A 25,984-nucleotide genomic window follows, 5' to 3' on the forward strand; every position below is an offset into this window, starting at 1 on the left:
CATTTATGCGGCGGCTGCCAACTCTTTGGTAAGCCTCTGCAAGGTTCATCTAGGCATCGACGTAGTTTCAGCTCCACTCCAAGAGTTAGTGGATATCCTCACCCCAGGACTCCCCCCACATTACCAAAGGTACGACCTGTCGATTCACAGGCCAAACTGGAAGCTCATTACAGCCGGTTTCCTCGACGCCAGGCGAGCCACCTTTGTGTACCGCCTGGCGCAAGGGTGCCTGCCGTTGAGCTACAGGCCCTTCACAGCCATCCCGGCTCGTGGAGTGTGTCCTTTCTGTGGCGCTCGTGAGGACTCAGTTCATATCTTTACGCAGTGTTTGCTTCCAGCAGCTCTTCTCCAAAGAGTTGCTAGTCTATTTAGGCTCCCAGGCGTTCCTTATGAGACAGTCCGATTTTTGCACCCTTTGCCCAATCAGACGATCAACCAGTTCGTGTTTCTCCTCGCCGAGTGCTCATACCAAGTTTGGCTGGCACGCTGCGATGCAATTTTCGGGGGGTCGGGCACCGGCCCTTCACGAAGTGCTTGCGAAAGCACGGAAGGAGGTCTGGTTCCACCTCGCCCGGGAGCGGCACCGCTTGGGCGAGAAGTTTCTCGAAGTGTGGGCTCGTCCTGCCGTGATTTTTGACGAGTCAGGTGGAAAGCTATCCATTAAGTTATGATGCATGCTCCAAAGGTCGCACGACTCGGCCGTGTGCGCCAGTCGATCTACGGGGTTTTGTTTGGCTCAGTGGAACCCAGAGCTGGAACCGGTGGTGGTGCACCCTCAAGTGGTCGCGCTGCTCCGCGGACGGCTTTGGTGGTCTCCATGGTTGTATGCCTTGACCTCTTTTGCATCAGGGCAGTCCGAGGGTCAGTCAGGCTTGTGCCCTGCAAGACCGACATGGCTGTTTGTGTGTTGAGTGCAGTCCCTCAGTTGGGCTGCACCACAACAGCCCCCTTGTCCGGGAAGGACCGTTGGCCCGAACCAAGTCCCCCCACCCAGCCAGCCCGGGTTGTGGGGGAGTACCGGGGTCAATGTATCGAATGATGCTGGGTTGATGAGTACATGAAAGCTCTGGGACGCGGCGCCCCTGGTTGCCAAGTCCTCTTCCCATCTGACAACGGTACTCAGTCTACGCGTCAACAGCACCAGCATGTCCGGACGTGGCAAAGGCGGCAAGGCGAAGGGCAAGAGCAAGACGCGTTCCAGCCGCGCGGGTCTCCAGTTCCCCGTGGGCCGTATCCACCGTCTCTTGCGCAGGGGAAACTACGCCGAGCGCGTCGGAGCGGGCGCTCCCGTCTACCTCGCGGCCGTCCTCGAGTACCTGGCTGCCGAAGTGCTCGAGCTCGCTGGCAACGCAGCTCGTGACAACAAGAAGACCAGGATCATCCCCCGCCACCTGCAGCTCGCCATCCGCAACGACGAGGAGCTGAACAAGCTGCTCTCTGGCGTGAGGATCGCGCAGGGCGGCGTCTTGCCCAACATCCAAGCTGTGCTTCTCCCAAAGAAGACCGAGAAGAAGGCGTAAGCGAGCTCCCAGCCGCCGGACTACAGTCGCGCTCGTCGCACAACCCAACGGTCCTCGTCAGGACCACCGAAATGCATGTGACGGCAGGGTTTTGCTTGGCAATCCCGTTCTCTGCGCCCGTTTCCCTCTGTTTGAATTAGCGCAACCGTGCCTCTTGAACTGACGCTGCTGCTAGCTAGCTGGCATTTCAGTGCACGAATGTAAATGGAAAGCGAGCTTCCGGGTGTCCGGGGGCGCACAGGGACGAGCCTCACTGCAATTAGCGTACGATTCGCGTAGTGGAATGTGATAGGCGATTGGGCCCTTAAAAACAAACAAAAAATGGGCCATATCCGCAACCAGCATGCACTTATGAGCCAGGCAGGTATGCATGAGGAACGTGAACAAACGCATGCATGGCATACCAATACACAAAAGCTTGCACGCAGCATCGGCCGCATTAATTTCGTTTTCGGGCGCGGCTTCTTCGCATGAATGCGCGCACCGTTTTGCAACGAACATGCATTTTGTTTATTTTTTTTTCCCCTCTCTGTTCTTGTTCGTGCTCGAACGCGCGCAATACTTACCATATGCATACCAAACGAGGCACAACCTCGCACCGGCAGCCCAACACAGGCACACACAAAAAAATATTAATAATAAAAAATAACAACAAAACAGACAGACCGAGAGGGTACGGTTGGAGTACGTGGTCTCGCGTGCTCCCGTGCCCGAAGCAAACATGTAGGTGGTCCTGAGAAGGACCGTTTTGTGTTGCTTGCCTGACCGAGGCTGCGGCGCAGACAGCGGCCGAACTTAGGCGCTCTCGCCACGGATGCGCCGGGCCAGCTGGATGTCCTTTGGCATGATGGTAACACGCTTGGCGTGGATGGCACACAGGTTGCTGTCTTCGAAGAGACCGACCAGGTATGCCTCGCTGGCCTCCTGAAGGGCCATCACAGCCGAACTCTGGAATCGGAGGTCGGTCTTGAAATCCTGAGCGATTTCCCTCACCAAGCACTGGAACGGCAGCTTGCGGATGAGAAGTTCGGTCGACTTCTGGTAGCGGCGAATTTCACGAAGGGCCACGGTGCCAGGCCTGTAGCGATGCGGTTTCTTAACCCCTCCTGTGGCAGGTGCACTCTTGCGAGCAGCCTTGGTAGCAAGCTGCTTACGCGGAGCCTTCCCACCGGTGCTCTTACGGGCGGTTTGCTTGGTCCTGGCCATAGCGAACGGAGCGAGCGTCCGAAGTCGTCGACTGCCGGAGTGAAAATGACCCCTGCGCAGCGCGCGTCGTGCTTCGCCGCACTACTCTTCTCCTCTCCAACTCACCCGCCGATTGGCCAACGCCGGCACAGCCGTCTCGGGCGGTGCGCGCGCCGCCGCCGTTCGCCAGGATGCTGGAGGAGGCACATCTGCGCGCGGGCGCCTTGTTCGCGGCTAAGGAAAGCACATTCGCAGGCGGTTTAATTGAGTTTAAACACGACAGCATGCCGCGCTGTTCTCTTTCGTTTCAGCCAACACCACAATCTCGTTTATACCGCCGCGCGTCGCCAATTGCCAGTGCCGAGTGTGAGACCACACCACTAATCTCGACAGTGGTTAGCGCTCCACGCCCAACGCCATCGGAGCTGTTATCGCGATCTCCGCGCGACGCAGATGGGTGGCATGTTAAGGCTACATTATTGCTTGTCCACTGCCTTGCTTTGATCATGCTGATGCTCGTTTCACGAACTACAAGTGCGCGCCACGGTGCCTTCTCGAGGGGCAACTACATCGTGTTTTGGCCGCACTCGGCAGCAAACCGTCTCGCATGTGCACACATGCCAGTACCGCACTTTCCCGTCCACGCACAGAAGAACGCGAGGCCCGCAATCGCCTCACAAGATTAACGACAAACTCACGTATGGACTACCAGCACCACTTCAGAGTTACAGAGAAAACGATGCACTTCCGCTCTAAGAGCGAATTTGGAATACAATATTGACAGGTGTTGAACGCGCGTTAGGAGACCTGGACAACTAATTGGGGCCTCAAAACTGTGGATAGGCAAGCGGTACTTCCATATGTATGAAGGGTCCTTAAACAATATGTCAAGGTAGCATCAACCAATGCTTCGCAGGCGCGATCCCAAGCGCGGCTTCCCCGTGCCCCGTATTAGGTGCGCAGTTTTCGCACTTACAAGGGACACCATGTTTTGACAAACAATCATCAAACGCAACACTTTGCCCCATACAGTGCGTACATTTCGTCAGCTAGCTTTTTCGATTGCATTCCCGCACGCAACTTCGCCACAGGATCGACGGCATCGATGTCATGTTATAGCGAAGCTCCAGCTCGGCAGCCGCCGGGAGAAATCTATTTCCTCGCCAACTAATTCACCGAATTTGGTGCGCCTAATTACGAGTAAAAGAAAATGTTCAAATGCCGCGCCTGCAACAGCGCGATTTTCAACTGATGCCGAGCGCTGCCTCTTTTTTCTTTACTATTTTTTTTTCTCAGTGATTGTGGCAAACTGTGAAATGGAAGAGAGAACAAACAGTTCAACTGTGCGCTTTAAAGCTCCGTCACACAGCAATGGCACCGGATTTGGAAATTCTGTTAATTGCACAAGGCGATATGTATAAAGGGAACACAATTTATACGCCTCGATAAGATATACCAGTCATGTGTGAGTATGACTTTTACAATACCTTCACAGACATCACAGGCGTTTTCGATGGGATAAAATTTTTTAGACAGAACTTCCGTGAGTAGTTGCGTACAATTCACACGATCGCGGTACCGCTTTGTATTGTTGAGATATGAAACTTTGTACTTCTTAACCTGCCAGTACTCGTGCATTATGGAAGGGAAAAAAAGAGAGAAAGAGAGACGTCACCGCACCACCACACATTTTTCTCAGATGGAACAAGAAGCTTGTTTACATGGCTGCAGTAGTTCTCTCGTGACAACCCGTTGTTTTCTCTTGGGTGTGTTCCGATGCCTTACTTAGAGTTCACCTCCGAGCTACACGCACGACCGGTATGACCTCATTGCGCACTGTGTACGCCTTGCTTCATCCTCGGCTATTCCCTTTGCACGCGCATGCCAGTGACTTCGTAGTAGTAATCATTACATAGACAAGAGAAAAGAAATAACCAAAAGTTCCGCGTTTCTTCAAAGCAAGAGGCCCGTACATTTTCTCTGACTGTTCCTTCCCCATTTGTTTACCTGTTTAGCCATCACCTCACTTTGCTAGATACATCAAGGCCATAGGCGCAGTTCCCGGTGGCTTCGTGCGACGAATGTAAAACAATAGGCGCGAGCTTGGCTTTCATTAAACGCAACACGAATGCGAAATCCGTGCAATGACGACGGCCGGCGTGTGTCAGCTTCCCTTACCTTGGCGTGCCAATATATGTGCCATGAGTGAGGGAGCCGGTTCGAATTCGGAATTTTTCTCTACAGCAGCTTGCACATTCACGATGTTCCAGGGATGCAGCGGCAGGAGGTAGTCTTGTGCACTTTGGCGCGTCCATGCCATTACGCAACCGCCTCACAGCGCGTAATACGCCGGACATAAGCTGCCACAAGGAGAAATGTTCACATGTAGGACAGGTGGCTCCCTCTGGCGGCGAAGAGTTCGACAAATACGTGATGCACCGCTCAAATCGCCCATCGGGCGGCCGCTCGTCCCTCTCTCTCTTTTTCCCCCGTTCTCGCGGCGTCTGGCATACACAAATACGTTGCTCGAAAAAGTTTGTTTTCTTTAAATACAGCGCGTGTCCAGCGCCCGCTTCCTTACCGATCTAAGTATATGGCGCGAACAAGGGCCGCCCAGCATCGCCTACACGCACGCATGACGAAAGGGCCAGTCCTACAGAAATAACGAGAGAAAGTGAGTCTGCACTGTGCAAGCATATTTCTGTCTCAGTAAGCACACTTCACCGTTCTGCTCCTTTATTTTATTTTCCTCTTGTTTTGGGCAACTCAGCGGTGCATTGTCTTGCAAGAAGAGCCACGTTGGCCTCGAACCAACTGCTTATCACCTATAGCGCGCTGACAAGAAATGCCACTGTAACCCTGTACACAAGTATGAAAACAGCACGCGCCTCGGTGTCTACCGCGCGCACCCTCGTCCATTTGAATACAATGCAGTGAGCCCGGTTCTAGCGACAGCTACCTAGCTAATCTCACCTTTGCATTCATTTGCGTCGCTCAAAAGAGTTACACAATTGTGAATCGCACGGTGGTAGTTTACGGCCGCCCAGCTCGTAGGGCAAGAGGGCTGGCTCGTTATTGTTTCTCCGACGCACGCAAAACAACGAAGCCATGCGAATGCCGCTCAGACACAGCGTCGCGCGTAGGCTCAATCATTTAACGCTTGCACTGGAAAGAACAAATAACCGCCGTCTGTAAAAAACTCACTTTCAACTGTTACACACTGGCCCGTGCCCGGCAATATTTTCCTCGCGCTTTGCTTCGCTGCGTACCCACAGGAGCTATTGTTGTGAAATATGGGGCTTAACATATAAAACTTACTTAACTTAAATGCGCCCGCTGACCTTCACGCTCGGCGTATGTATGTAACCGAGTGCTACTGCCCGGCTCATACTCTTCTCTAAGGGAGTAGAAGAAGCGAGCCATTTCAAAGCGACAAAAATGCGCATCGACGAGCTTACGATTACCACTGTCTTTTAATCATCAGTCCACTCTGGTTGCCTCAATCAGGGTCCAACCAAAGGCGACAACTGAGCTGCACGAACGACCGCCACGTCGCAACTCGGACAGACTGAGGGCGGGTGAAATGGGAGCAACACAACACACAGTGGCGAGCGCAAATGCAATCGAGCAAAGCTCGCCTTGCGAGGGCGAAAAACAATGCTACCACACCTTATGAATACATGCGGTTGCGCTCGCTCACCTGAACAAAGTTTACCGCGCGTGTCTCGTACGGCCGAACGCGAGATAATGGCATGCAAAAGAGGGTCAACGGAGCAGGAGATCGCAAATCCTGCGCATCACTGCCGAAGCACCAATTGGGTAGCCCTGAAGAGGGCTGTTGGGTTCTTCAGAGGAGCTGATGCGCTGCTTGCAGACGACGCCGCGCACGCGTGCTGCTTAGCCTCCGAAACCGTCGAGGGTGCGGCCCTGACGCTTGAGGGCATACACCACGTCCATGGCTGTCACGGTCTTGCGCTTGGCGTGCTCAGTGTAGGTGACGGCGTCCCGGATCACGTTCTCGAGGAACACCTTGAGCACACCGCGTGTCTCCTCATAGATCAGGCCAGAGATACGCTTGACACCACCACGGCGAGCGAGGCGACGGATGGCTGGCTTGGTGATGCCTTGGATGTTGTCACGCAACACCTTACGATGACGCTTCGCGCCACCCTTGCCCAGCCCCTTGCCGGCCTTGCCACGTCCAGACATCTCGGCTGTTGCTGCTGCTTCGAAGCGAGTCAGGAAAGCGAATGCCGCGTCCTTGCGCCGCGACTGAGCGAGGAAGCCGCGCCGAAGGGCGAGGAGGTGAAACGCGCGCCGATTGGCTTACGGGCAGCGCGGCCTCTCTTCGCGAGTGAGTCGCGGGTGGCAGCACTGAGCCCTGCTTAGGCCACGCACTGAGTTCACGACGTGTGGCTTCGCAACACAATCGCGGAGTTTACTTTTTTTTCTTATGTTGTTTCTTTTTGGCATTTCTGACTGCAACGTAGGCTGATGTTCAACCCGCCTCCCTCCTTGTTTTGCTCAACTCGCCAAGAGAAAAACAAACGCGTCAACAATGTTATTGTGCTATGTTGCACGCACCCACTGCTCGTTTCGCGCCCCAGGAACAAGTTTATTGTCTTCTCATAATTATGATTACTCGTTCTATTCACCGGTAGCTCGGCTACGCTTTCAAGTGCACCCTGGTCATTGCCGCAAAGCACACCGTGCGCACAGCTTCAAATTCCGCCACGCCAACATCGTTCACTTGATCACTAGTCGCGAAACAGGGCGCGTTCATGCTCTGTTCGCCTCAGGCGTTTAAAATTTCGCACGCCGGCACCGCTGACTGGTGCCTACACGACCGTCAAATTTCGTCGCGATAGCTTACGTAGCCTCGTAGATAACGTCAGCGAAATCAGCCTAAGACGCGCGCGCGAGCCCAATTCAGCATTCTAGGGGACGGAAGAGAACGAGGGAACTGTTTGCGCCGCTCCTCACTCTCCCATCGCCCGTACGAAGGCAGCTATGCAGGGCGCGCGCGCGGAACCGCTAGCTATGCAGTATGCGGAGAGCGCGCGCATCTCTTCTTTCCCCACTTCAAAGTCACTTACTACTGCTACATTTGTAATAACAGTGTAAAATTTCCCCTTAGGCAGTGCTGCTTCGTGAACGTGCGTACCCATTTCCGCTCGCCAGCCGCCGCTACAGCAGTGCGGCTCTGAATTTCAGTCCGGAGCACTGCTGCATACGTGCGGGCGGCCGCCGAGAGGGCATTCTAGCAGACGCAGCGACCGATGGCATTAGTTCTAGCAGCCATAGAGGCACACCTCAGGGCCCGCAAAAGTGCGTCGAACGACAAGAAGAAACAAAACGGTAAAAAGAAAAAAAGGAGGGATGAGGGCTGCCTGCTTTTAAAAGTTGCGCTACATCAGAATTAAGTAAATGTGCAGCAACGACCGCCTCATCATCCTCGGTGTGTGAAACACGCGCCGTGGTAATTAGTGCATGCAGGCGAACGTGGCCGCTCGCGCAGAGTCGCCTCACGCGCCCCATACTTGCTTAGTGTGTGTTGTTGTGCTGAGCCCCGTGGCGTTCCGTGCGGTTCTGTTACAAAAGTTATAGCACACGCGCTGTCCGACCGCGCACGCCGCGTGTTTGAAAACAAGAAGTAGTAGTAAGTGCCGTTGAGATGGTAAAAGAAGAGAAGAGTGCAGTACCGTAGCTGTCTCTCGCTTAGGAGGTCACCTCAACAGTACTACACGGGGGAGGGTAAGGAGAATAAAGGAGCCAAGAGAAACAAAGATTAAAGAGGACGAGCGGAAGGCCGTGAAGAAAAAAAAAGAGAGAGAGAGAAGCGTGAAACGGGGCCTATGGCAGCGTGGTAAGGTTCGACGACTCAAAGAACTGAATGAGCTTGGAAGGCTCCTTTGAGTAAAACCGCAAAACCCCTAGGAAACGAGAAAGTCCTCAGGACGGGCTATGGGGAGTCCAAGGCGTCGATTAGGATTTCACGAGCTGAGAGATATATGCAGTGCATATATCTATAATAAAAGTGCATATATCATATAAAAGGGACTCTCACAGGCCTATCGGCCCGTGAGAGTCCCTTTTTGTGTGTGTTGTTGTGCTGCGCACATGGCGTTGTGTGCGTTTCTGATACAAAACTTTCAGCACACGCGCTGTCGCAATGAGAATACGACAGCGCGCGCCGGGTGCGTGTAAACGAGGAAGCGTCGAACAGAGGGAACGGACGGAATTGTCGAGATTCTCACTACATCCCAATGCCAATGCAGACACTTTGGGTGGCTCTGAGAAGAGCCGTTGGGTGTTGGCTGCGCGGACGAGCGCTCGGTCGCCTACTTGGAGCTGGTGTACTTGGTGACGGCTTTGGTGCCCTCGGACACGGCGTGTTTGGCCAGCTCTCCGGGCAACAGCAGATGCACGGCAGTCTGGATCTCCCGGCTCGCGATGGTCGAGCGCTTGTTGTAGTGAGCCAGACGGGACGACTGCGCGGCGATACGCTCGAAGATGTCGTTCACGAAGCTGTTTATGATAGACATGGACTTGCTGGAGACTCCAGTGTCCGGGTGCACCTGCTTCAGCACCTTGTAGATATACATGGAGAAGCTCTCCTTCCTGCGGCGCTTCTTCTTCTTCTTGTCGGTGGCGCGCACGTTCTTCTGCGCCTTGCCGGCCTTCTTCACGGCCTTACCGCTGGGCTGGGGAGGCATGTCAGTAGCCGAGCAAACGAGATCGGAATACGCGCGACCGATCGCGCGCGCCGCGTTTTTATCGCGGGGGGGTGGTGTTCACGCGACCTCGCAAAGCCGCGCTCGCCATTGGTCCGTGCGGCTTCTCTCCCTTTTCCTCGCGCTTTCCTTTGGGACCGGCGGCGGCGAGAGCGGCGACGGCGCTACGAGCACGGCTCAAATCGCTCACAGATCGCCACTGTGCAAGTCGTTGTTACTCAGTCTGACAGCAACACTGCGATGCCTCCCCAGGTGCTGCGGATAGGTGCTGTGGTGGCGTGATTTGTGCGTTCGAACTTCGGTGCTATTGTTACCCTCCACGTGGGCCCCTCTCGGATGGTTGGATAGGATTACGGTGCGGATTCTTCTAGACTCCAACCCGCTGTCTTCGATTCGGTGAGGTGTTCCGGTGGCTCTTTTTTGTCCTTGGTTTTTTCCAGTGTTTAGCTGAGGGTTTCTAGCTTCCTACCTTGTGTAGTGTTAGCTTAAACTTCGGCTAGGCGCGGGCGCCACGTGGCTTTTACCGCGATGGTGGCCCCTTCGCGGCTTCGGCCGCTTACGTTTTTCGGGCGAGTTCCGAAAGGCGCGTCCAATGTAGATGTTTGCAAGGCGCTCGTAAAGCGCTTTTCCTTGAACGAACTTAAGGCAGTGCAGGACTTTGGTGTAGGACGGTTTGAGATAACGTTTAAGAATAAGGCCGCGGTTGATCGCTTCTCAGCTGATCCCGCTTTGAAGGTTCGGGATGAGGAAGTTCGTTTTGAGTATAGAGGTGTGCGTCTGAAGTTGGTTAGGGTGTTTGGCTACCCCGCGGATCTTCCGGACCAGGCTCTCGTCTCCGAGCTAGAGGTCTTCGGAAAGGTTCACGGGATCTCCGAAGAATGCGTGCCCGGTTTCCCTGCCGTTGGCACCGGAAACCGGCGTAGTCGGATAGAGATGGCGCGGCCCGTTCCTAACCTTCTTCGTGTAGGTGAGCGTGTCGTTCAGTGTGAGTACGAGGGTGTAGTTAGATTGTGCCGTAGGTGTAACATGGCAGGACACCACGCCGCCGCGTGCGACACGCCTCAGTGCGCGCACTGCGGGCAGTTTGGCCACGCGGCGTGCGTACGTTGTGGCAGCGACCATGCGGTTTCGGCGTGTAGTGTCCGCACCTACTCGTCAGTGACCGCGAGGCCAAAACAGCAGAAACCTGCCGTCGTGGAAGCGGTTACTTCGCCGGTAGCTGATACGGTTGCTGCCTTAGAGGAAGGAGAGAGCCAGGGCTCCTTGAGCGTGGTCGATGCCGCCGAGCGCGGCGGCGATTCCGTGGACGCTACCGAGGTCGTTCCCCCTTCCGTCACGGCAACGTGCGAGGGGGCAGCGAGCGAGGAGGCTGAAGCGGCGGTCGCTGTCGCCTCCGTGGCGGGTACGCCTCTCGCTACGCCGGTCGCTATCTCTGGCGCGTCCGAACCGCTGACTGGCGCGACTGACACTGCTCGTCGGTCGAACCATAAGTGTAAGAGCCGGCGCGCACACCGCGCTGGCTCCGCTGCCAGGGCGGCGGCCGCGGGGCGTGAGTCGAGCTCGGACAAAGGTGACTCCCAGGGCTCGGAGACTGGCCCTCCAGAATTTAAGCGCAGTGCTGTTGAAACGTCCGATTCTGATACTGAGGTCCCATCGGACGCGGAGGGTTCTCCTCCTTGTCCCAATTGCGGATGGGGACGTTGCGAATGCTCGTTGCTCTCAGACAGAACCTATGAGTCTACTGATGAGGGGTCCCCAACTTTGGAGACCCTCTCATAAGTAGACTTTGCTTATTTGTCACTAGCGGCTAGTATTACCTAATACTTGCCTTCTCTTTATTTATTTTCCTAGCTCTTTCTGTCTTCCTTTTTTTCTACTAGCTCTTAGCTAATCTCTTTCTCCCTTCAAATGGCTTCTTCTCTCACCATAGCTACCTTTAACTGTCGTGGTTTGTCGCGTGCTTCTAAGCAGTTAGAGGTTATTAATTTTTCTAAATCCAAAAAGGTAGATATTCTTGTGCTTCAGGAAACTTATATTCATAGGCTAGGCCAGATCAGCCACTTCGACCGGATTTTTCGCACTCGGTCTTTCTGGAGTTATGGCGCGACGGGCAGTCGAGGTACGGCGATCGTTTTGATGCCGAATTTCGACTCCCTTGTTATTCGCCATGCCAGGGATTCCGAGGGCCGCGTCTTGTCGGTGGACCTTGATTGTGGCATTCGAATTGTTAATGTTTATGCTCCAACCCAGTCTCAAGATCAGAGAGAGTTTCTCGCTACATTAGAACCCTACTTGGTAGGTCCCTCTCGGCTAATCCTTGTAGGCGACTTCAACTGTGTGTTAGAACAGGTTGATCGCATCCCGCATAGAGGGACTTCAAACCAGAAAGATAGGCGTGCAAATGTTGTACTACGAGAGCTCGTCGACGGGCTGGGACTTGTCGATGCTTGGCGTGTGCTTCGCCTTGGTCAGTCAGGAATGACCTGGAGAGGAAGAGGCATGCAGAGCCACATCGATCTTTTTTACATCTCGTCGTCACTGGCTCCTAGTATGCATTCTTCTTGGTTAACTCCTTCTGCTCTTAGCGACCACAGCTTCCAAATTCTGCGGTTCGCCGATTCTAGCATAGTCGCGCAAGGGAAGAGACCGTGGCGTCTGAATCCACGTCTTCTAAAAGACAGGCAGGCAACCGCAGAGGTATCATCCATTCTTTTTCGATCGCTGCACAATAGAGCGAATCTAAGTGGTACAGAATGGGATGACGTGAAGGTCAGAGTGCGTGAGTGCTTCAGGTCTTGGGGCAAGCGTCGAGCGCGCGAGGAGCATGAGGAGATTAAAATCGTGTCCAACGCGATCCTCCTGCTCTCGAGGCCACTGTCCGGCGGTCCTGGAGTTGCTTCGGTGCTGGCCTCACTCCGAAAGGAACTTCGGATTCTCCTGCAGCGACGCTGGGATGGCTGGAGGGCCACAACCCGAGCAGAGCTGTGGGAAATGGAAGCGTGGTGCAGCAGAAATGTCCTACGTAAACATCTCTCAAGGAAGAGCACAACTCTCTCCTCCCTAATAGATCCAAGCGATGGTAGCATAGTCGATTCACCAGATGGAGTTCTTGCAATGGCGAGGCAGTTTTACATGATCTTGTATGCCGAACCAGCTGCCACTCCAACTGCGTTTCCTTTTGCTTCGCCAGCTGAGCCGCCGCAAGTGTGCGACTCAGCCATACATGAGGACGAGCTTTTTTCGGCATTGAAGTCTATGAAGCGTAATCGCAGTCCGGGATCCGATGGTCTGACAGTCGAATTTTATGTTAAATTTTGGACACTGTTAGGGAAGCCATTCACATCACTGGTGAACCGGCTACTCAGTGAAGGGACTTTGTCAGCGTCTCAACGAGAGGGGTTAATCCCTCTCCTTTGTAAGGACCAGTCGAGGAGCTCCGATCTGAGAGCATGGCGTGCAATCACACTTCTGAACTGCGATTATAAGCTCATAGCAAAGTGCCCGTGTATGCGACTCACGCCAGTGCTCAGCACTGTTTTGGGTCCATACCAGGCATGTTGTGTCCAGGGGCGCTCTACTCAGCTTCACGGTACAGCACTAAGGGACCTTCTCCTGAGGGCAAATACCAGGAAACTTACAGGTATTTGCTCCTTCGATCAGGAGAAGGCTTTCGATATCATTAGCCATAGGTACCTTTTCCGTGTTTTGGAAGAGGCTGGTTTTAGTGTGGGTTTTAGACAGATGATCCAAGCTTTGTATTCTCGACCGACTTCTGCTGTTCTCATACGAGACCGCCTCTCGGAGGCATTCATTGTGGGACGTGGTGTGCGACAGGGGGACCCGCTCTCACCTGCCCTCTACGTACTCGCTTTTGAACCGCTTCTGCAGAGGTTGTCTTGTGACAGCAGAATTGGCAGGTTCCTACTTCCACCAGGTTCCCCCCCAGTTGCACTCTTTGCCTATGCAGACGACTTGTCCATTATCGTCCCGGACGAAGCATCAGCTTGCGACGTCCTGGAGGTCATGGACAGTTACTGCGGGGCGAGCGGTGCAAGGTTGAATAGGTCGAAAAGTGCAGCAATGTACTTGAACTCCACTCCTTCCAGTCCGCAGCCCGTTCATGGTCTCCCCGTGAAAACGCGGCTGCGGATTCTAGGCGTCCAGTTCGAACCAGATGGTCTCTCTCCCGAAAACTGGCAACAGGCTAAGGAGAAGCTTGAAGCCAGGGTTCAGGAATACAGCGCGTTGTCATGCCCTTTCACTGCTCGAGCGACAATCCTTCGCTCACTTCTGTTTTCCTTTCTGACGTATGTGGCGTGTGTGTCTCCTATTCCAACCCGAACCAAGCTTATCTTGGAGAGGGTCTTGTTTCGCTTCCTCTGGAAGGGTACAACTGGTTGTGTAGCTAGGTGGGTGCTCAAGTTGCCCAGGGACAAGGGAGGACTCGGAATTCCCGACCTGGGCATCGTGGCTACTGCACTACACGTCAGTTGGACCCAGGTCGCTCTTAACTCGGATATGCTCCTAACTCGAAGCTTAACTTCCTTCTTTCTTAGCACCCGACTCCGCTTGTTCTCGAAGAGCACATTTTCCCACTGTGTTCCTCGTTCAGGTACCCCGTCCACCATTTATGCGGCGGCTGCCAACTCTTTGGTAAGCCTCTGCAAGGTTCATCTAGGCATCGACGTAGTTTCAGCTCCACTCCAAGAGTTAGTGGATATCCTCACCCCAGGACTCCCCCCACATTACCAAAGGTAATGTGGGGGGAGTTCGATTCACAGGCCAAACTGGAAGCTCATTACAGCCGGTTTCCTCGACGCCAGGCGAGCCACCTTTGTGTACCGCCTGGCGCGAGGGTGCCTGCCGTTGAGCTACAGGCCCTTCACAGCCATCCCGGCTCGTGGAGTGTGTCCTTTCTGTGGCGCTCGTGAGGACTCAGTTCATATCTTTACGCAGTGTTTGCTTCCAGCAGCTCTTCTCCAAAGAGTTGCTAGTCTATTTAGGCTCCCAGGCGTTCCTTTTGAGACAGTCCGATTTTTGCACCCTTTGCCCAATCAGACGATCAACCAGTTCGTGCTTCTCCTCGCCGAGTGCTCATACCAAGTTTGGCTGGCACGCTGCGATGCAATTTTCGGGGGGTCGGGCACCGGCCCTTCACGAAGTGCTTGCGAAAGCACGGAAGGAGGTCTGGTTCCACATCGCCCGGGAGCGGCACCGCTTGGGCGAGAAGTTTCTCGAAGTGTGGGCTCGTCCTGCCGTGATTTTTGACGAGTCAGGTGGAAAGCTATCCATTAAGTTATGATGCATGCTCCAAAGGTCGCACGACTCGGCCGTGTGCGCCAGTCGATCTACGGGGTTTTGTTTGGCTCAGTGGAACCCAGAGCTGGAACCGGTGGTGGTGCACCCTCAAGTGGTCGCGCTGCTCCGCGGACGGCTTTGGTGGTCTCCATGGTTGTATGCCTTGACCTCTTTTGCATCACGGCAGTCCGAGGGTCAGTCAGGCTTGTGCCCTGCAAGACCGACATGGCTGTTTGTGTGTTGAGTGCAGTCCCTCAGTTGGGCTGCACCACAACAGCCCCCGTGTCCGGGAAGGACCGTTGGCCCGAACCAAGTCCCCCCACCCAGCCAGCCCGGGTTGTGGGGGAGTACCGGGGTCAATGTATCGAATGATGCTGGGTTGATGAGTACATGAAAGCTCTGGGACGCGGCGCCCCTGGTTGCCAAGTCCTCTTCCCATCTGACAACGGTACTCAGTCTACGCGTCAACAGCACCAGCATGTCCGGACGTGGCAAAGGCGGCAAGGCGAAGGGCAAGAGCAAGACGCGTTCCAGCCGCGCGGGTCTCCAGTTCCCCGTGGGCCGTATCCACCGTCTCTTGCGCAGGGGAAACTACGCCGAGCGCGTCGGAGCGGGCGCTCCCGTCTACCTCGCGGCCGTCCTCGAGTACCTGGCTGCCGAAGTGCTCGAGCTCGCTGGCAACGCAGCTCGTGACAACAAGAAGACCAGGATCATCCCCCGCCACCTGCAGCTCGCCATCCGCAACGACGAGGAGCTGAACAAGCTGCTCTCTGGCGTGACGTTCGCGCAGGGCGGCGTCTTGCCCAACATCCAAGCTGTGCTTCTCCCAAAGAAGACCGAGAAGAAGGCGTAAGCGAGCTCCCAGCCGCCGGACTACAGTCGCGCTCGTCGCACAACCCAACGGTCCTCGTCAGGACCACCGAAATGCATGTGACGGCAGGGTTTTGCTTGGCAATCCCGTTCTCTGCGCCCGTTTCCCTCTGTTTGAATTAGCGCAACCGTGCCTCTTGAACTGACGCTGCTGCTAGCTAGCTGGCATTTCAGTGCACGAATGTAAATGGAAAGCGAGCTTCCGGGTGTCCGGGGGCGCACAGGGACGAGCCTCACTGCAATTAGCGTACGATTCGCGTAGTGGAATGTGATAGGCGATTGGGCCCTTAAAAACAAACAAACAAAAAATGGACCATATCCGCAACCAGCATGCACTTATGAGCCAGGCAGGTATGCATGAGGAACGTGAACAAACGCATGCATGGCATACCAATACACAAAAGCTTGCACGCAACATCGGCCGCATTAATTTCGTTTTCGGGCGCGGCTTCTTCGCATGAATGCGCGCACCGTTTTGCAACGAACACGCATTTTGTTTATTTTTTTTCCCCTCTCTCTTCTTGTTCGTGCTCGAACGCGCGCAATACTTACCATATGCATACCAAACGAGGCACCACCTCGCACCGGCAGCCCAACACAGGCACACACAAAAAAATATTAATAATAAAAAATAACAACAAAACAGACAGACCGAGAGGGTACGGTTGGAGTACGTGGTCTCGCGTGCTCCCGTGCCCGAAGCAAACATGTAGGTGGTCCTGAGAAGGACCGTTTTGTGTTGCTTGCCTGACCGAGGCTGCGGCGCAGACAGCGGCCGAACTTAGGCGCTCTCGCCACGGATGCGCCGGGCCAGCTGGATGTCCTTTGGCATGATGGTAACACGCTTGGCGTGGATGGCACACAGGTTGCTGTCTTCGAAGAGACCGACCAGGTATGCCTCGCTGGCCTCCTGAAGGGCCATCACAGCCGAACTCTGGAATCGGAGGTCGGTCTTGAAATCCTGAGCGATTTCCCTCACCAAGCACTGGAACGGCAGCTTGCGGATGAGAAGTTCGGTCGACTTCTGGTAGCGGCGAATTTCACGAAGGGCCACGGTTCCAGGCCTGTAGCGATGCGGTTTCTTAACCCCTCCTGTGGCAGGTGCACTCTTGCGAGCAGCCTTGGTAGCAAGCTGCTTACGCGGAGCCTTCCCACCGGTGCTCTTACGGGCGGTTTGCTTGGTCCTGGCCATAGCGAACGGAGCGAGCGTCCGAAGTCGTCGACTGCCGGAGTGAAAATGACCCCTGCGCCGCGCGCGTCGTGCTTCGCCGCACTACTCTTCTCCTCTCCAACTCACCCGCCGATTGGCCAGCGCCGGCACAGCCGTCTCGGGCGGTGCGCGCGCCGCCGCCGTTCGCCAGGATGCTGGAGGAGGCACGTTTGCGCGCGGGCGCCTTGTTCGCGGCTAAGGAAAGCACATTCGCAGGCGGTTTAATTGAGTTTAAACACGACAGCATGCCGCGCTGTTCTCTTTCGTTTCAGCCAACACCACAATCTCGTTTATACCGCCGCGCGTCGCCAATTGCCAGTGCCGAGTGTGAGACCACACCACTAATCTCGACAGTGGTTAGCGCTCCACACCCAACGCCATCGGAGCTGTTATCGCGATCTGCGCGCGACGCAGATGGGTGGCATGTTAAGGCTACATTATTGCTTGTCCACTGCCTTGCTTTGATCATGCTGATGCTCGTTTCACGAACTACAAGTGCGCGCCACGGTGCCTTCTCGAGGGGCAACTACATCGTGTTTTGGCCGCACTCGGCAGCAAACCGTCTCGCATGTGCACACATGCCAGTACCGCACTTTCCCGTCCACGCACAGAAGAACGCGAGGCCCGCAATCACCTCACAAGGTTAACGACAAACTCACGTATGGACTACCAGCACCACTTCAGAGTTACAGAGAAAACGATGCACTTCCGCTCTAAGAGCGAATTTGGAATACAATATTGACAGGTGTTGAACGCGCGTTAGGAGACCTGGACAACTAATTGGGGCCTCAAAACTGTGGATAGGCAAGCGGTACTTCCATATGTATGAAGGGTCCTTAAACAATATGTCAAGGTAGCATCAACCAATGCTTCGCAGGCGCGATCCCAAGCGCGGCTTCCCCGTGCCCTGTATTGGGTGCGCAGTTTTCGCACTTGCAAGGGACACCATGTTTTGACAAACAATCATCAAACGCAACACTTTGCCCCATACAGTGCGTACATTTCGTCAGCTAGCTTTTTCGATTGCATTCCCGCACGCAACTTCGCCACAGGATCGACGGCATCGATGTCATGTTATAGCGAAGCTCCAGCTCGGCAGCCGCCGGGAGAAATCTATTTCCTCGCCAACTAATTCACCGAATTTGGTGCGCCTAATTACGAGTAAAAGAAAATGTTCAAATGCCGCGCCTGCAACAGCGCGATTTTCAACTGATGCCGAGCGCTGCCTCTTTTTTCTTTACTATTTTTTTTCTCAGTGATTGTGGCAAACTGTGAAATGGAAGAGAGAACAAACAGTTCAACTGTGCGCTTTAAAGCTCTGTCACACAGCAATGGCAACGGATTTGGAAATTCTGTTAATTGCACAAGGCGATATGTATAAAGGGAACACAATTTATACGCCTCGATAAGATATACCAGTCATGTGTGAGTATGACTTTTACAATACCTTCACAGACATCACAGGCGTTTTCGATGGGATAAAATTTTTTAGACAGAACTTCCGTGAGTAGTTGCGTACAATTCACACGATCGCGGTACCGCTTTGTATTGTTGAGATATGAAACTTTGTACTTCTTAACCTGCCAGTACTCGTGCATTATGGAAGGGAAAAAAAGAGAGAAAGAGAGACGTCACCGCACCACCACACATTTTTCTCAGATGGAACAAGAAGCTTGTTTACATGGCTGCAGTAGTTCTCTCGTGACAACCCGTTGTTTTCTCTTGGGTGTGTTCCGATGCCTTACTTAGAGTTCACCTCCGAGCTACACGCACGACCGGTATGACCTCATTGCGCACTGTGTACGCCTTGCTTCATCCTCGGCTATTCCCTTTGCACGCGCATGCCAGTGACTTCGTAGCAGTAATCATTACATAGACAAGAGAAAAGAAATAACCAAAAGTTCCGCGTTTCTTCAAAGCAAGAGGCCCGTACATTTTCTCTGACTGTTCCTTCCCCATTTGTTTACCTGTTTAGCCATCACCTCACTTTGCTAGATACATCAAGGCCATAGGAGCAGTTCCCGGTGGCTTCGTGGGACGAATGTAAAACAATAGGCGCGAGCTTGGCTTTCATTAAACGCAACACGAATGCGAAATCCGTGCAATGACGACGGCCGGCGTGTGTCAGCTTCCCTTACCTTGGCGTGCCAATATATGTGCCATGAGTGAGGGAGCCGGTTCGAATTCGGAATTTTTCTCTACAGCAGCTTGCACATTCACGATGTTCCAGGAATGCAGCGGCAGGAGGTAGTCTTGTGCACTTTGGCGCGTCCATGCCATTACGCAACCGCCTCACAGCGCGTAATACGCCGGACATAAGCTGCCACAAGGAGAAATGTTCACATGTAGGATAGGTGGCTCCCTCTGGCGGCGAAGAGTTCGACAAATACGTGATGCACCGCTCAAATCGCCCATCGGGCGGCCGCTCGTCCCTCTCTCTCTTTTTCCCCCGTTCTCGCGGCGTGTGGCATACACAAATACGTTGCTCGAAAAAGTTTGTTTTCTTTAAATACAGCGCGTGTCCAGCGCCCGCTTCCTTACCGATCTAAGTATATGGCGCGAACAAGGGCCGCCCAGCATCGCCTACACGCACGCATGACGAAAGGGCCAGTCGTACAGAAATAACGAGAGAAAGTGAGTCTGCACTGTGCAAGCATATTTCTGTCTCAGTAAGCACACTTCACCGTTCTGCTCCTTTATTTTATTTTCCTCTTGTTTTGGGCAACTCAGCGGTGCATTGTCTTGCAAGAAGATCCACGTTGGCCTCGAACCAACTGCTTATCACCTATAGCGCGCTGACAAGAAATGCCACTGTAACCCTGTACACAAGTATGAAAACAGCACGCGCCTCGGTGTCTACCACGCGCACCCTCGTCCATTTGAATACAACGCAGTGAGCCCGGTTCTAGCGACAGCTACCTAGCTAATCTCACCTTTGCATTCATTTGCGTCGCTCAAAAGAGTTACACAATTGTGAATCGCACGGTGGTAGTTTACGGCCGCCCAGATCGTAGGGCAACAGGGCTGGCTCGTTATTGTTTCTCCGACGCACGCAAAACAACGAAGCCATGCGAATGCCGCTCAGACACAGCGTCGCGCGTAGGCTCAATCATTTAACGCTTGCACTGGAAAGAACAAATAACCGCCGTCTGTAAAAAACTCACTTTCAGCTGTTACACACTGGCCCGTGCCCGGCAATATTTTCCTCGCGCTTTGCTTCGCTGCGTACCCACAGGAGCTATTGTTGTGAAATATGGGGCTTAACATATAAAACTTACTTAACTTAAATGCGCCCGCTGACCGTCACGCTCGGCGTATGTATGTAACCGAGTGCTACTGCCCGGCTCATACTCTTCTCTAAGGGAGTAGAAGAAGCAAGCCATTTCAAAGCGACAAAAATACGCATCGACGAGCTTACGATTACCTCTGTCTTTTAATCATCAGTCCACTCTGGTTGCCTCAATCAGGGTCCAACCAAAGGCGACAACTGAGCTGCACGAACGACCGCCACGTCGCAACTCGGACAGACTGAGGGCGGGTGAAATGGGAGCAACACAACACACAGTGGCGAGCGCAAATGCAATCGAGCAAAGCTCGCCTTGCGAGGGCGAAAAACAATGCTACCACACCTTATGAATACATGCGGTTGCGCTCGCTCACCTGAACAAAGTTTACCGCGCGTGTCTGGTACGGCCGAACACGAGATAATGGCATGCAAAAGAGGGTCAACGGAGCAGGAGATCGCAAATCCTGCGCATCACTGCCGAAGCACCAAGTGGGTAGCCCTGAAGAGGGCTGTTGGGTTCTTCAGAGGAGCTGATGCGCTGCTTGCAGACGACGCCGCGCACGCGTGCTGCTTAGCCTCCGAAACCGTCGAGGGTGCGGCCCTGACGCTTGAGGGCATACACCACGTCCATGGCTGTCACGGTCTTGCGCTTGGCGTGCTCAGTGTAGGTGACGGCGTCCCGGATCACGTTCTCGAGGAACACCTTGAGCACACCGCGTGTCTCCTCATAGATCAGGCCAGAGATACGCTTGACACCACCACGGCGAGCGAGGCGACGGATGGCTGGCTTGGTGATGCCTTGGATGTTGTCACGCAACACCTTACGATGACGCTTCGCGCCACCCTTGCCGAGCCCCTTGCCGGCCTTGCCACGTCCAGACATCTCGGCTGTTGCTGCTGCTTCGAAGCGAGTCAGGAAAGCGAATGCCGCGTCCTTGCGCCGCGACTGAGCGAGGAAGCCGCGCCGAAGGGCGAGGAGGTGAAACGCGCGCCGATTGGCTCACGGGCAGCGCGGCCTCTCTTCGCGAGTGAGTCGCGGGTGGCAGCACTGAGCCCTGCTTAGGCCACGCACTGAGTTCACGACGTGTGGCTTCGCAACACAATCGCGGAGTTTACTTTTTTTCTTATGTTGTTTCTTTTTGGCATTTCTGACTGCAACGTAGGCTGATGTTCAACCCGCCACCCTCCTTGTTTTGCTCAACTCGCCAAGAGAAAAACAAACGCGTCAACAATGTTATTGTGCTATGTTGCACGCACCCACTGCTCGTTTCGCGCCCCAGGAACAAGTTTATTGTCTTCTCATAATTATGATTACTCGTTCTATTCACCGGTAGCTCGGCTACGCTTTCAAGTGCACCCTGGTCATTGCCGCAAAGCACACCGTGCGCACAGCTTCAAATTCCGCCACGCCAACATCGTTCACTTGATCACTAGTCGCGAAACAGGGCGCGTTCATGTTCTGTTCGCCTCAGGCGTTTAAAATTTCGCACGCCGGCACCGCTGACTGGTGCCTACACGACCGTCAAATTTCGTCGCGATAGCTTACGTAGCCTCGTAGATAACGTCAGCGAAATCAGCCTAAGACGCGCGCGCGAGCCCAATTCAGCATTCTAGGGGACGGAAGAGAACGAGGGAACTGTTTGCGCCGCTCCTCACTCTCCCATCGCCGGTACGAAGGCAGCTACGCAGGGCGCGCGCGCGGAACCGCTAGCTATGCAGTATGCGGAGAGCGCGCGCATCTCTTCTTTTCCCACTTCAAAGTCACTTACTACTGCTACATTTGTAATAACAGTGTAAAATTTCCCCTTAGGCAGTGCTGCTTCGTGAACGTGCGCACCCATTCCCGCTCGCCAGCCACCGCTACAGCAATGCGGCTCTGAATTTCAGTCCGGAGCACTGCTGCATACGTGCGGGCGGCCGCCGAGAGGGCATTCTAGCAGACGCAGCGACCGATGGCATTAGTTCTAGCAGCCATAGAGGCACACCTCAGGGCCCGCAAAAGTGCGTCGAACGACAAGAAGAAACAAAACGGTAAAAAGAAAAAAAGGAGGGATGAGGGCTGCCTGCTTTTAAAAGTTGCGCTACATCAGAATTAAGTAAATGTGCAGCAACGACCGCCTCATCATCCTCGGTGTGTGAAACACGCGCCGTGGTAATTAGTGCATGCAGGCGAACGTGACCGCTCGCGCAGAGTCGCCTCACGCGCCCCATACTTGCTTAGTGTGTGTTGTTGTGCAGAGCCCCGTGGCGTTCCGTGCGGTTCTGTTACAAAAGTTATAGCACACGCGCTGTCCGACCGCGCACGCCGCGTGTTTGAAAACAAGAAGTAGTAGTAAGTGCCGTTGAGATGGTAAAAGAAGAGAAGAGTGCAGTACCGTAGCTGTCTCTCGCTTAGGAGGTCACCTCAACAGTACTACACGGGGGAGGGTAAGGAGAATAAAGGAGCCAAGAGAAACAAAGATTAAAGAGGACGAGCGGAAGGCCGTGAAGAAAAAAAAAGAGAGAGAGAGAAGCGTGAAACGGGGCCTATGGCAGCGTGGTAAGGTTCGACGACTCAAAGAACTCAATGAGCTGGGAAGGCTCCTTTGAGTAAAACCGCAAAACCCCTAGGAAACGAGAAAGTCCTCAGGACGGGCTATGGGGAGTCCAAGGCGTCGATTAGGATTTCACGAGCTGAGAGATATATGCAGTGCATATATCTATAATAAAAGTGCATATATCATATAAAAGGGACTCTCACGGGCCGATAGTCCCTTTTTGTGTGTGTTGTTCTGCTGCGTGCATGCCGTTGTGTGCGTTTCTGATACAAAACTTTCAGCACACGCGCTGTCGCAATGAGAATACGACAGCGCGCCGGGTGCGTGTAAACGAGGAAGCGTCGAACAGAGGGAACGGACGGAATTGTCGAGATTCTCACTACATCCCAATGCCAATGCAGACACTTTGGGTGGCTCTGAGAAGAGCCGTTGGGTGTTGGCTGCGCGGACGAGCGCTCGGTCGCCTACTTGGAGCTGGTGTACTTGGTGACGGCTTTGGTGCCCTCGGACACGGCGTGTTTGGCCAGCTCTCCGGGCAACAGCAGATGCACGGCAGTCTGGATCTCCCGGCTCGCGATGGTCGAGCGCTTGTTGTAGTGAGCCAGACGGGACGACTGCGCGGCGATACGCTCGAAGATGTCGTTCACGAAGCTGTTTATGATAGACATGGACTTGCTGGAGACTCCAGTGTCCGGGTGCACCTGCTTCAACACCTTGTAGATATACATGGAGAAGCTCTCCTTCCTGAGGCGCTTCTTCTTCTTCTTGTCGGTGGCGCGCACGTTCTTCTGCGCCTTGCCGGCCTTCTTCACGGCCTTACCGCTGGGCTGGGGAGGCATGTCAGTAGCCGAGCAAACGAGATCGGAATACGCGCGACCGGTCGCGCGCGCCGCGTTTTTATCGCGGGAGGGTGGTGTTCACGCGACCTCGCAAAGCCGCGCTCGCCATTGGTCCGTGCGGCTTCTCTCCCTTTTCCTCGCGCTTTCCTTTGGGACCGGCGGCGGCGAGAGCGGCGACGGCGCTACGAGCACGGCTCAAATCGCTCACAGATCGCCACTGTGCAAGTCGTTGTTACTCAGTCTGACAGCAACACTGCGATGCCTCCCCAGGTGCTGTGGATAGGTGCTGTGGTGGCGTGATTTGTGCGTTCGAACTTCGGTGCTGTTGTTACCCTCCACGTGGGCCCCTCTCGGATGGTTGGATAGGATTACGGTGCGGATTCTTCTAGACTCCAACCCGCTGTCTTCGATTCGGTGAGGTGTTCCGGTGGCTCTTTTTTGTCCTTGGTTTTTTCCAGTGTTTAGCTGAGGGTTTCTAGCTTCCTACCTTGTGTAGTGTTAGCTTAAACTTCGGCTAGGCGCGGGCGCCACGTGGTTTTTACCGCGATGGTGGCCCCTTCGCGGCATCGGCCGCTTACGTTTTTCGGGCGAGTTCCGAAAGGCGCGTCCAATGTAGATGTTTGCAAGGCGCTCGTAAAGCGCTTTTCCTTGAACGAACTTAAGGCAGTGCAGGACTTTGGTGTAGGACGGTTTGAGATAACGTTTAAGAATAAGGCCGCGGTTGATCGCTTCTCAGCTGATCCCGCTTTGAAGGTTCGGGATGTGGAAGTTCGTTTTGAGTATAGAGGTGTGCGTGTGAAGTTGGTTAGGGTGTTTGGCTACCCCGCGGATCTTCCGGACCAGGCTCTCGTCTCCGAGCTAGAGGTCTTCGGAAAGGTTCACGGGATCTCCGAAGAATGCGTGCCCGGTATCCCTGCCGTTGGCACCGGAAACCGGCGCATTCGGATAGAGATGGCGCGGCCCGTTCCTAACCTTCTTCGTGTAGGTGAGCGTGTCGTTCAGTGTGAGTACGAGGGTGTAGTTAGATTGTGCCGTAGGTGTAACATGGCAGGACACCACGCCGCCGCGTGCGACACGCTTCAGTGCGCGCACTGCGGGCAGTTTGGCCACGCGTCCTGCGACGCGGCGTGCGTACGTTGCGGCGGCGACCATGCGGTTTCGGCGAGTAGTGTCCGCACCTACTCGTCAGTGACCGCGAGGCCAGAACAGCAGAAACCTGCCGTCGTGGAAGCGGTTACTTCGCCGGTAGCTGATACGGTTGCTGCCTTAGAGGAAGGAGAGAGCCAGGGCTCCTTGAGCGTGGTCGATGCCGCCGAGCGCGGCGGCGATTCCGTGGACGCTACCGAGGTCGTTCCCCCTTCCGTCACGGCAACGTGCGAGGGGGCAGCGAGCGAGGAGGCTGAAGCGGCGGTCGCTGTCGCCTCCGTGGCGGGTACGCCTCTCGCTACGCCGGTCGCTATCTCTGGCGCGTCCGAACCGCTGACTGGCGCGACTGACACTGCTCGTCGGTCGAACCATAAGCGTAAGAGCCGGCGCGCACACCGCGCTGGCTCCGCTGCCAGGGCGGCGGCCGCGGGGCGTGAGTCGAGCTCGGACGAAGGTGACTCCCAGGGCTCGGAGACTGGCCCTCCAGAATTTAAGCGCAGTGCTGTTGAAACGTCCGATTCTGATACTGAGGTCCCATCGGACGCGGAGGGTTCTCCTCCTTGTCCCAATTGCGGATGGGGACGTTGCGAATGCTCGTTGCTCTCAGACAGAACCTATGAGTCTACTGATGAGGGGTCCCCAACTTTGGAGACCCTCTCATAAGTAGACTTTCCTTATTTGTCACTAGCGGCTAGTATTACCTAATACTAGCCTGCTCTTTCTTTATTTTCCTAGCTCTTTTTGTCTTCCTTTGTTTCTACTAGCTCTTAGCTAATCTCTTTCTCCCTTAAAATGGCTTCTTCTCTCACCATAGCTACCTTTAACTGTCGTGGTTTGTCGCGTGCTTCTAAGCAGTTAGACGTTATTAATTTGGCTAAATCCAAAAAGGTAGATATTCTTGTGCTTCAGGAAACTTATATTCATAGGCTAGGCCAGATCAGCCACTTCGACCGGATTTTTCGCACTCGGTCTTTCTGGAGTTATGGCGCGACGGGCAGTCGAGGTACGGCGATCGTTTTGATGCCGAATTTCGACTCCCTTGTTATTCGCCATGCCAGGGATTCCGAGGGCCGCGTCTTGTCGGTGGACCTTGATTGTGGCATTCGAATTGTTAATGTTTATGCTCCAACCCAGTCTCAAGATCAGAGAGAGTTTTTCGCTACATTAGAACCCTACTTGGTAGGTCCCTCTCGGCTAATCCTTGTAGGCGACTTCAACTGTGTGTTAGAACAGGTTGATCGCATCCCGCATAGAGGGACTTCAAACCAGAAAGATAGGCGTGCAAATGTTGTACTACGAGAGCTCGTCGACGGGCTGGGACTTGTCGATGCTTGGCGTGTGCTTCGCCTTGGTCAGTCA

At 54.4% G+C, this 25,984-nt stretch overlaps 2 protein-coding genes across 2 annotated transcripts; both read right to left on the reverse strand.

Annotated features, from left to right (window-relative positions):
• Window positions 1-2,315: 2,315 nt before the first annotated feature.
• On the reverse strand, window positions 2,316-2,726 carry LOC142588973 (histone H3-like). The gene has a single exon (XM_075700769.1). The coding sequence runs from the start codon at window positions 2,724-2,726 to the stop codon at window positions 2,316-2,318; it is 411 nt and encodes a 136-aa protein (XP_075556884.1).
• Window positions 2,727-16,388: 13,662 nt separating this feature from the next.
• LOC142588974 (histone H3-like) lies at window positions 16,389-16,799 on the reverse strand. The gene has a single exon (XM_075700770.1). It carries the CDS (start codon window positions 16,797-16,799, stop codon window positions 16,389-16,391), a length of 411 nt encoding a protein of 136 aa, XP_075556885.1.
• Between the last annotated feature and the right edge of the window lie 9,185 nt (window positions 16,800-25,984).

This window comes from Dermacentor variabilis, chromosome 7, assembly GCF_050947875.1.
Source record: "Dermacentor variabilis isolate Ectoservices chromosome 7, ASM5094787v1, whole genome shotgun sequence".
Taxonomy (NCBI): Eukaryota; Metazoa; Arthropoda; class Arachnida; order Ixodida; family Ixodidae; genus Dermacentor; species Dermacentor variabilis.

What these genes read in the sequence shown, in the direction of transcription:
- LOC142588973 (XM_075700769.1), bottom strand. Translation starts at nt 2,726, where the DNA reads ATGGCCAGGACCAAGCAAACCGCCCGTAAGAGCACCGGTGGGAAGGCT.
- LOC142588974 (XM_075700770.1), bottom strand. Translation starts at nt 16,799, where the DNA reads ATGGCCAGGACCAAGCAAACCGCCCGTAAGAGCACCGGTGGGAAGGCT.